The following is a 9,997-nucleotide window of genomic DNA, read 5'->3' as shown; positions in this document are numbered from 1 at the left end:
AAGGGTGTATTGGTATTGATTTTTGACTTGTTTATTTATAGAAAAAATATGAAGATGTGAACAGACTAATTTTAAGTGTGAAATTGAGGCGCTGCATATATGATGATTGGTATTATAATATAATTCGATATTTTATCCCTATTAGTGTTGCTAGTGTTGCCATTGAAAAGAAAACTGAACAGTCGGTCACAATATGAAAGCTCCAACTACTTATCTATCATCAGGAATAGTCTATTATTTCCTTTTGCTTAGCTGCTCCTCGTGGAAGTAGTTGCTCCATTCATTCCAATCTACATTTACATGAATATTGTTTTTATTATGTGGCGTGACAAAATGTTAGATATTATTCATTTATGCAAATACACAATTTACAATTATTCGAATTCAATGAACTACTCAACCTTTATACTTTGACGTAATATTTTTCCTATCGCCAGAATCAACATGAGTAAGAGATAATAATTACACTGATGTTTGCTCATAATGCATACTGCCAAATATTGCTGAAGTTTAAGCTTTTATCGAATTCAGATGAGTCTAATATATTCCTTCTTTCTTCTTTTAATTAAAATTAATTACTTTTTTGTGGTTCCAAACTTAGTAGGACAGCCACTTCTGCTCTTGCAAAGGACAGAGATATTTGGCAAAACAGGTTAACCTATTTATTTGGCACGAAATGACATCTATTTTCATATTTTATACCCTGTTCCAGAGATATTGTAAATTCTTGTGAAAAAAAAAAAGAAGTTAACCTACTTCTGATTTTTTTTGTAGAAAAGGTTAACGTTAATTAGTAGAATGAACACATAATCTGAACGCTTAAAACTGGTGATTATTGATTTTCGTATAGGAAGATTACCGTATTTAAGGCGGAATAAAAATATGGAAAGAAAAGAGGAGAAAAAAAAAAGGACGAGGGTATAACTAAATCCCTTAATTGAAGGCACTAATAATGGATTGAGAGCCTTTTAAGGTGGAATGTATATATTTTGTAAACAAAACTTGTGTAGGTAGGGTAATTTACTAAACATGAACATTTAAGGTAATAAAGTTTTCAATAGTGTATAGGAATGAAAAAAATCCCAATTTAAAATAATATAGTCCAAATAATTTTATGGATATAACCAATAAAATTTTAGATGCCTACATTACTGATAGTGTAAATAAAAGTTTAGAAGTTGGTTACTTGCCATATTTACAAATGAAGTGACTAGATAGACAATGTATAAAAATTAAACTCATATATAATATATTATTAAAATAAATATTTTTCATCATAAATTATTACTTCAATATGTATTCTCAATGTAATTGCCTAATTGGTGCGTTTTTAAATACTTATAGTGTAAACACGTGTAATCTTGAGTCTTTTTCATAGGATCATAGTTACGAAACTCAGTCGCAAGCTTGCTAAAAGGTGTAACAAAAAGAATGGCGAGTCGACTGGTCATCTTCCTCTCTATCTCATCCCTTCTCCTCTTTCCTCTCTTCATCACCCCATCACTAGCCAAAACTCCAACATCCTCCGATGACGATGACGAATTCCTCAGCTTCCTCGAAGACTACGAGGAATCAACCGAGCCAGACTTCGAGAATCATGACGAAACTGAGTTCCCTTCAGCGCCATTTGATCACGCGGAGGAGGACGAGGATCTTAAGATTGATGACAAGGATGTTGTTGTATTGACTGACAGGAATTTTAGTGAATTTGTGGATGACAATAAGTATGTGATGGTGGTGTTTTACGCTCCCTGGAATGGCCATTGTAAGGCCCTGGCTCCAGAGTATGCGGATGCTGCAACGGAGCTGAAGATGGAGAATGTGGCGTTGGCAAAGGTTAATGCCATTAAGGAATATGAGGTGGCTGATAACTACGATGTCCGAGGTTTTCCTACGATTTTTTTCTTCGTTGACGGTGATCCTGAACCTTATAATGGCCGAAAAACCAAGTATGCCTTCTTCATCACTGTCTCTTTACTCTGAGAGAATTCTGTATGTACTTGTCTAAATATATTCAACATATACCTACATAATAGGAACGTACATACATATTCATATATTCTTATAGTATTTTGAAAGTAATATCCGAGCATATAATGCATCGGACAACATGTGACAATCCATGAAAACAGGTGTTAGGCAATTCTGTTCTATACATACAACTGTTAATTAGGTAAGAAAACTCAAAATGGGACTTCAAGACTTTATTCTGGCAATTTCGGTTTTTGCATAAATGGAAGAGAGAAGACAATTAAAAGTAATGTATGTTTAGCTGATTATATAATTGGCATCATTAGTGTATTTCTGGCTTGGGCAATCAATTGTGAGACTTTCAGTTATCATCACGGCGTGTGGAAATGGGTCGATATTGAACAGAATGGATATAGATGATTCGATAACTGATTAAGGATCAGGCTTAGCTGATCAAATGATCATCTCAAAGTGGAGATATAAACGGTAAAGGTGGGAATTTTTCTTCATTCTTGCAACTTCTCATAACTTATCCTACTTCAAGCGAAAAGTTAGAGATGACCATAATTCAATTGACTCTGTCACACTCTTTTAATTGGTTCATAATCGTTGTAACTTGTAGTGTCTGAAGCAGATAAATTCCCCTCATCCTTTCTTTCTTTGCGGCTTCTGGCTTATCAATCAGTCTTGTGTACTGAAGTGAAGCTGATGAGGAATTTTACCTGTAGAAATGCAATTGTGACTTGGATAAAGAAGAAAATAGGACCTGGCATTTACAATATAATGACAACAGAGGACGCAGAGCGTGTATTAACCTATGAGGACAAAGCTGTTCTAGCATACCTCGACTCCTTGGTGGTATGTTTTTCTTACTCTATCTTGATTATTGATTTCCTGTTCTTATTGTATAGTTTTACTGAGCCTTGCAAACTTTCTCCTGGTGATAAGCATGCATTGCAGTTTTGATATTTTTCTATGGCTAAAGAAAACTTGAATTCTAATGCTCATATTTTCATGTCGGATTCATGACATTTGATTTTTGATAGTTAGATGGAACTTGACGGAATAACTTTACCATATTGTAGTATACAATGAGCTTCAGTTCAAATGGGATGTTTTGCTCTTTTTCCTTTTTTTGCTGGTATTTACTATTATAACCAGTTGCAGATTCTAACTTGAAACCTTGAAAGTTGATTCTTCTCTTTTTCTTGTTGTACTAGTTGTATACTGCTACAGTATAATGCTCATTATTCTTCCCTTCTAGTGAAAGTACGACGACAACAACAACAACAACAACAACAACAACGACCCAGTAAAATTCCACTAGGGGGTCTGGGGAGGGTAGTGTGTACGCAGACCTTACTCCTACCCCGAGGGAGTAGAGAGGCTGTTTTATTTCTCTTAGTATTACATCCAAGTACACCTCTTTTATTGTGTATTGCCGCCAATGGTCAGTCTGCAACTTACAGTTTTGTCATTAGCCCTATTATAACATGATCTGTCATAAGTTCATTGTCTAAACATTTTACAGGGCCCAGAGACTGATCAACTAGCAGCTGCTTCAAAACTTGAATATGATGTTAACTTTTACCAGACGACAAATCTTAACGTGGCTAAGCTATTCAACATAGAATCCAATGCTAAACGCCCTGCTCTAGTCATGCTTAAAAAGGAACCAGAGAATGTCGTGCATTATGGTTAGCTACTCCTCTCATCTCTGTTTTTAAATACTGGAATTGAAGCTTGTCTTTGAGGGATGGTAAGAAGAGAGCCTTTAGGAATTTGACAACCATGCTGTATTATTTTAGTTGGGATTAATTTATGGTTCCTTTCATAGCTGCTTTCTTTCTATCAAGAAGTGAAAAAAGAAAGGATGTAAGGAGATATCCTTATTATTATTTTTTTCATTTTGCCCTTCAGATGGTCAATTCAGAAAATCTGCAATAGCTAAGTTTGTTTCTGCCAACAAGCTCCCTTTAGTGACAACTTTTACTAAGGAAAGCGCCCCTTCAATATTTGCTAGTCCAATTAAGAAGCAGGTAAGATTAGATCATTTATTTAACAACTATTATGACTTTTGTTTTGAAGTGTATCTTCCTCATCTAGGAATATGGTTAATGTATTGATTGTCCGCTATGTTCTACGTAGGTTTTGCTTTTTGCGACAGCAAATGATACGGATAAGTTGTTCCCAACATTTCAAGATGCTGCAAAACTTTTCAAGGGAAAGGTAATGAAGCTTTATTCAGTCTCAAACAGCATTGTCATATATTGCTTCTATACATAGAGTGGAAATGCTGTTAGAATGGGTTCCAAAAAGGGGTTTATAGACTAAATGGACGCTATCATCTAATATGTAATGCCGTTAGGTTGGACCCTTCTATTTAGTTTATAACAACTGATATTGGAGTAGGCTGATCAATGCTTGAGATCATGACTTGGAGTATGGTGTTTAAAGCCTTCGGTTTAAGAAGGTTGATGAACGCTAAAGATCATGATTTCTAAGTCTTCGGTCCTATCTATCATACATTTTACACCAAAACACCCAAATCTGTGATTCCTTTACTATTTGGTACTATCAATTAACTAACAGTGTGTAATTTTTGCCATGGACAAATGAAGCTAAACTTCGTATTTGTCAAAATGGACGACGATGAAGTTGGAAGACCAGTATCAGATTATTTTGGGGCTACTGGAGATGCTCCACAGGTAACACTTATTCGACATTATAATTGGGCACTATAAGAATATTTTTAGGAACCTTGGTTACTGAATGTGCAATTCTATCTTGATTGTTGATTTAATTCCTGTAGGTTATTGGATACATAGAAGATGAAAATCACCAGAAATTTATATTTGTTGGGGAGATAACACTCGAGAAGATTAAGGTAGATGGCCATGAATGGTTGTTAGGTGCATATAATTTTGGTTGAGAAGTTGTGGACTAACTTATTTATTGTCTTTTATTCCTCAGGCATTTGGAGATGATTTTCTAGAAGACAAGCTTAAACCTTTCTATAAATCAGATCCAATTCCTGAGACTGTAAGCTGCGATTTCGTTCCTGCAGTCCTACAACTCATCATATATATAGTTCTGATTCAAGTCTGTTTCATCTGTAATATCACAGAATGATGCGGATGTGAAAGTTGTAGTCGGGAACAATTTTGATGAAATCGTTCTAAACGAGTCAAAAGACGTGCTTCTTGAGGTATGTTCAAGAAATGAATTTTCTTTGGTTGGTTTTTGTAATCAACTCTGGGATCAAAGTTTTAGAATGCCTTTAAACATCTTTTTGTCAGATCTATGCACCATGGTGTAGGCCGTGCCAAGCTCTAGAACCAACTTTCAATAAACTTGCATACCACTTCCATGGCATTGAGTCTCTTGTTATAGCCAAAATGGATGGAACAAGAAACGAGCACCCTCGTGCTAAGGTATTTTACAATTAATATGTGGTTTGGATTTGAAGGACTAAGGTGCTTTTCATCATTCATTTGGTTGCAATAGTTTCAAATTAGCTTATTTAATTTAAGATTGACAGAGTATTTCTTGATTTAGATGAAAAGAGAAAATTTTGGTCATTTCTACTACTTTGCAGGTTAAAGGATTCCCAACTCTCCTCTTCTTCCCAGCGGGTTATAAGAGCATTGATCCTGTAAGTGACGTTTATTTTGTTTATTTTGGTGCGCTGTAAACTTAGCAAGATGCCAAATGTTATATTGTTTGTTTTTGTGATCGTACAGATACCAGTTGATACTGAACTTACTCTAGTGGCATTGTACAAGTTTACCGAGAAACATGCGACTATCCCTTTCAAGCTTCAGAGACCAGCTTCTTCTAACAAATCCGAGAGTTCTGCATCCAAAGCAAGTGCCGGGAGGGAGCCTAGCAACGTCAAAGATGAATTATGAGAAGAGTTTAACTTGTACACACTGACAATAGTTTTTCTATCCATAGTTAGATTGCCTTTTCTCTGGGACTATTTATGTAGTAACTATGTTTAGGATAGAATTAATTTTAAGAAAACTACTGAAGTTTGGATACTAGTTAAAATGAAACTGTACACAATAAACATCAAAATGGAACAAAGCCATCAAATGCCACTGTAAAGACAGTTCAGCAGTTCAACATTTACTTTCTAACAAGCCTGTATCATATTCAATCAGCTTCCTCCCAAAGGCAAGAAACAGGACTCGCCTCTTCTGTCTTGCTCAGATTCAAGAGTGTACTTCACCAGTTCACCTACTTACCAAATGTTCAATGTCCACACTGAGGACTAAGGATAAAGGTGAAACATAGATTGCAACTAGAAGCATCCCATATTTTCACTGATACTTTGATATCTTGCGATCTCCCATGAAGACTAAATGCACCATTTACAGAAAGTAACAATCAACCAATAGGAAAGAAAATCCATTTGCCAATAGCAACTTGTATACGATCACCTCAAGGCAGAGAGCTACGCAATATGTATCTATCCTACTGCTCCAGAAGAAGTCTAGCAGGTGACTTTGCATCCAGGTAAAGGGAATTAATTTCTTCCAGATCCGCCTGTCAAACAGAACAGGTAAGTAACACTTTCCCCAACTTCATATTCATACACCCAAAACAAATTTGATTGGTCAAGATTGATAGCTAAGATCTGGCCAAGTATCGAGAGAAACTTCCATCAAAAAACTGTCAAGACTTGCTTGATCATAAAAGAAACTGCCAAGACTTAATAAGGCAAGCAACAAAAATTCATCATAATAGCAAAACCTGTATAATTTCAGCTGGACCATAAGTTTCATTTCTTATAATCACCAACCGATCGATGTAATAAGTCAACTGGAATGCCATGTGGACTAGTCATACCTGTCCCTATGGAAAGAAAAACCTCTTGTTTTAAGTTATAACTGGCTCATCCCAGACATTAGAGTCATTTAAAGGGCGCATAAAGCTAAATTCTCTAAAGAGAAAACACAATTTACACCAAGCCAAATAAATGGAAATTTAAAAGTCAGGGATTAGTTGAACTTTTCCAACGTAACCACCCAGAGCATGTATTAACAGCCGAATAAGATACAACAAGTTTAGCCGTGATGTGCTGATTTTGATACTCTCATATCTCTAGCAGCTAAAAAGCTATAACCAAAATGGCCTATGTGAATAATTGGATGCATAAAACCACATAAGGAAAATAGTGGCTTTCTATAGTATTTTCCATATATTTCTACGGATACAAAATAGATGTAATGCAGAAAATAACAAGCACGGAATATTCTACAAGCACTATATTACAATATGCAATAGTTAGATATCAGATGCAAGGGGCCAGAAAGAAGCTTCAGTTTACAGCTGTTGGAACATCAGACAATCAAAGAAATTAATAAAATGGAGAACATGATAATTAATTTTTAAGCATGGCATGGAACAGAACCTCTTACCTGACATTACAGATACCTCTATCTGTGGCAAAAATCACAATCGGAAATAGTGAACTCTCCACAGCACGATTCAAGTACGAAAAGCATTCCATATCAAGCATATGTGCCTGCACACGAAATTTGTGTCGTTAACCAGGGCTGTAAAAGTATATAATGCCTAAATAGACATGAAATATATACACTAGAAATGAACCTCATCAATTGACTCCGGGAACAAGTTCTGCTACACTTTCGTCAATATAATGATTAACCACCTGCAAAAAAACCTGTATGAACATATCTATGTTTATCCTACTGGATGTAACTCCAGGAATTATAGACCATAATCAAGCATGCGGAAGAACATATGGCTATCGAAAGCACTAATTGGAACATAGCAAAGCACCTTGTTGATATCTTGGCGCAACTTGTCAGTAATTTCAGTTTTCCTAAGGTTTCGTCATTTGACCCATTAAAGACTATACATCTTGTCCTCCTTGAGGTCGTGCATTTGCAGCATCAAGATCATGCAATGTAACTTCCTGGCACAAAAAGAAACATTAGATGAAAGAAATGTAATTATATACGGATGTTTTCATGTCCCTCGTAACACATTTCCCTCCTAATAGGTCATTTAAGTAATGATATGGTTTTTCGCAACCAAAGCTACATTATTTGATATAAAAACAGGTAATATTCCTCTCCTTTAGGAAGTGGTACATACTCTTCTGCCTCGGGATCAAATTTTGTAGCAAAAGCATCACTCATATCCACTCTTTTAACTGCTCCACTATTTGCTTCAATGTGTATGACATCACCAACAGCTACCTGCGCATATATCATGGAGACAGGAGATGAGAACAGAATGAAGAGGTTTTCACTTGTCCTATATATCTTTTGAAGTCCTGCAATATAGATGCACGGATTATAGAATCTACAAGTGATATACCCTTTAATAATTAAAGCACTTCTATTCCTTCATTTACCTTTGTTATCTGTTATTTTGGTTGTTTAAAAGCTAAAACTAAGTTGATGATTGTGTTTGTGGTTCTTGCTCTTTTCTCATGACATACCTTTTGCAGCCATTGTTTATTTATGAATGCTTATGATTAGAGGTATCTCGTGCTATGTTGTTTTTAAAAATAAAACTTAAATATCGGGTAGCTTCTAGTGTCCGTATACTGTTATACTATGTGTTATTCTAAAATTGACCATTGCAGACTTGTCAATTAAATTAGATAAGACATTGATGAAGTGACACACTTGCAAAGATTGGGAGTCCACTTATTTGCTAATTGCCTACAGTACAACATGCTAAGTCACTAAGATGCTAAGATTATACTACAAGCTTAGATTAACCTGTCTTTCTGCCTGTTCAAAAAGGAATAATGATGAAAATGCATTTACAGTTTCAAGTATCATCTTTGTCATAATAACTTTGACCCTGTGCTTTGTCGATTTGTTTGGAATATTAACTAAGCATGGTTTTCTTTTGATGCTTCACGAGTCGACCAAGTCTGAAAAGAAAGTAATTGTTGCTGTAAAGCAAGGGAACTTGCTAGCTACTGCTTTTTACCCGAGTTAACAGCAGAGTTTTACGTGGAAATCTCCCAGTTCACGGAATTAAAAACCACGGCCTGCACTTGCAGGATTTCAACTTCACTAACCGAGCGGGTTCATATTATAACCTATTGTAACCTAAGAATTAACATTTTAATCCCTTGCTCACTTGTAATAACTCTATTACAAGCTTTTTTGTAATAACTCTATTACAAAGCTCACAACTCGACTAACTCTAGTCAAGACACAAACACGAAGGTTTATAGTTTTACAAAGGTTTCCTACACAATGCTTCTAGCTAAGCTAAGTAGGAATTACAAGTAAATCACTTTAATAAAGGTACAACATAACTCAGGACATATAATAACTCAATGTAGGAAACTGATCCTTCGTTATGATGTTCTCTGTTCTTGAAGCCCTGAATGTCACTTGCAAGTTGGCAACACCTTTGAGAGCTTAATGAATTTTGGAATATGCAAGTGCGTTATTTTCCTTTTGCTTCATGTTAATATTACACAAGTGACATCACTTGAATGATGCAAGTATGTCTGGTACAAGGGCATTCCCCATAAAGTGACTGCTACACTGTTTGCGTTGTTGCGTGTGTGCAGATAAACAGTTGCAGCGACTTTACAGTTGTGGGGGTTGACTGGTACAGTCAGCAAGGGAACTGATGTCCATCTGTTTCCACAGTTGTTTCTTTGACTCTGAGTGAACATGTCCCAGACTTGAGACATGTTGATCTTGAGTACTTTGAGGATGTGGAGCAGGTTCCATATCTGGTTCTTAAAATTAAGTTTGTTAGATCGCCAAAACATAACAGGACACATAACCTATCAATTTCCCCCTTTTTGATGATGACAAACTTGTAATTGAAATTCCCCTTGAGAACCAGCGTACCATAAATATTTTCTGTATTCCCCCTGAACCTGTTCGCTCTCATTTCCTGTATATGCCCTCAATTACTTTTCCCCCTTTTGGTATCATAAAAAGATCAGTAACAAGTAATAATAAGCAAAAAAGAAGTCTAGCATGCTTGACTCATGCCACATGTGTGCACA

At 35.8% G+C, this 9,997-nt stretch overlaps 1 protein-coding gene and 1 pseudogene across 1 annotated transcript; one reads left to right on the top strand and one right to left on the bottom strand.

Annotated features, from left to right (window-relative positions):
* Nucleotides 1,409-6,081, top strand: LOC109231815 (protein disulfide isomerase-like 1-4). Its single transcript, XM_019397448.1, has 12 exons — nt 1,409-1,949; nt 2,700-2,829; nt 3,503-3,668; nt 3,892-4,010; nt 4,120-4,200; nt 4,593-4,679; nt 4,784-4,858; nt 4,945-5,013; nt 5,099-5,179; nt 5,271-5,405; nt 5,570-5,626; nt 5,715-6,081. The coding sequence occupies exons 1-12, from the start codon at nt 1,432-1,434 to the stop codon at nt 5,880-5,882; spliced, it is 1,686 nt and encodes a 561-aa protein (XP_019252993.1). The 5' UTR covers nt 1,409-1,431; the 3' UTR covers nt 5,883-6,081.
* LOC109231559 lies at nt 6,418-9,673 on the bottom strand (annotated as a pseudogene).

The sequence above is a fragment of the Nicotiana attenuata genome, chromosome 8 (assembly GCF_001879085.1).
Source record: "Nicotiana attenuata strain UT chromosome 8, NIATTr2, whole genome shotgun sequence".
NCBI lineage: Eukaryota > Viridiplantae > Streptophyta > Magnoliopsida > Solanales > Solanaceae > Nicotiana > Nicotiana attenuata.
The sequence above is the reverse complement of the archived record's forward strand: the minus strand, read 5'-3'. Positions and strand labels throughout refer to the sequence as shown.

What these genes read in the sequence shown, in the direction of transcription:
- LOC109231815 (XM_019397448.1), top strand. Translation starts at nt 1,432, where the DNA reads ATGGCGAGTCGACTGGTCATCTTCCTCTCTATCTCATCCCTTCTCCTC. An exon ending in CTACTGGAGATGCTCCACAG is followed by an intron (nt 4,680 to 4,783) that starts GTAACACTTATT and finishes TAATTCCTGTAG; the next exon opens with GTTATTGGATACATAGAAGA. An exon ending in CAAAAGACGTGCTTCTTGAG is followed by an intron (nt 5,180 to 5,270) that starts GTATGTTCAAGA and finishes TCTTTTTGTCAG; the next exon opens with ATCTATGCACCATGGTGTAG.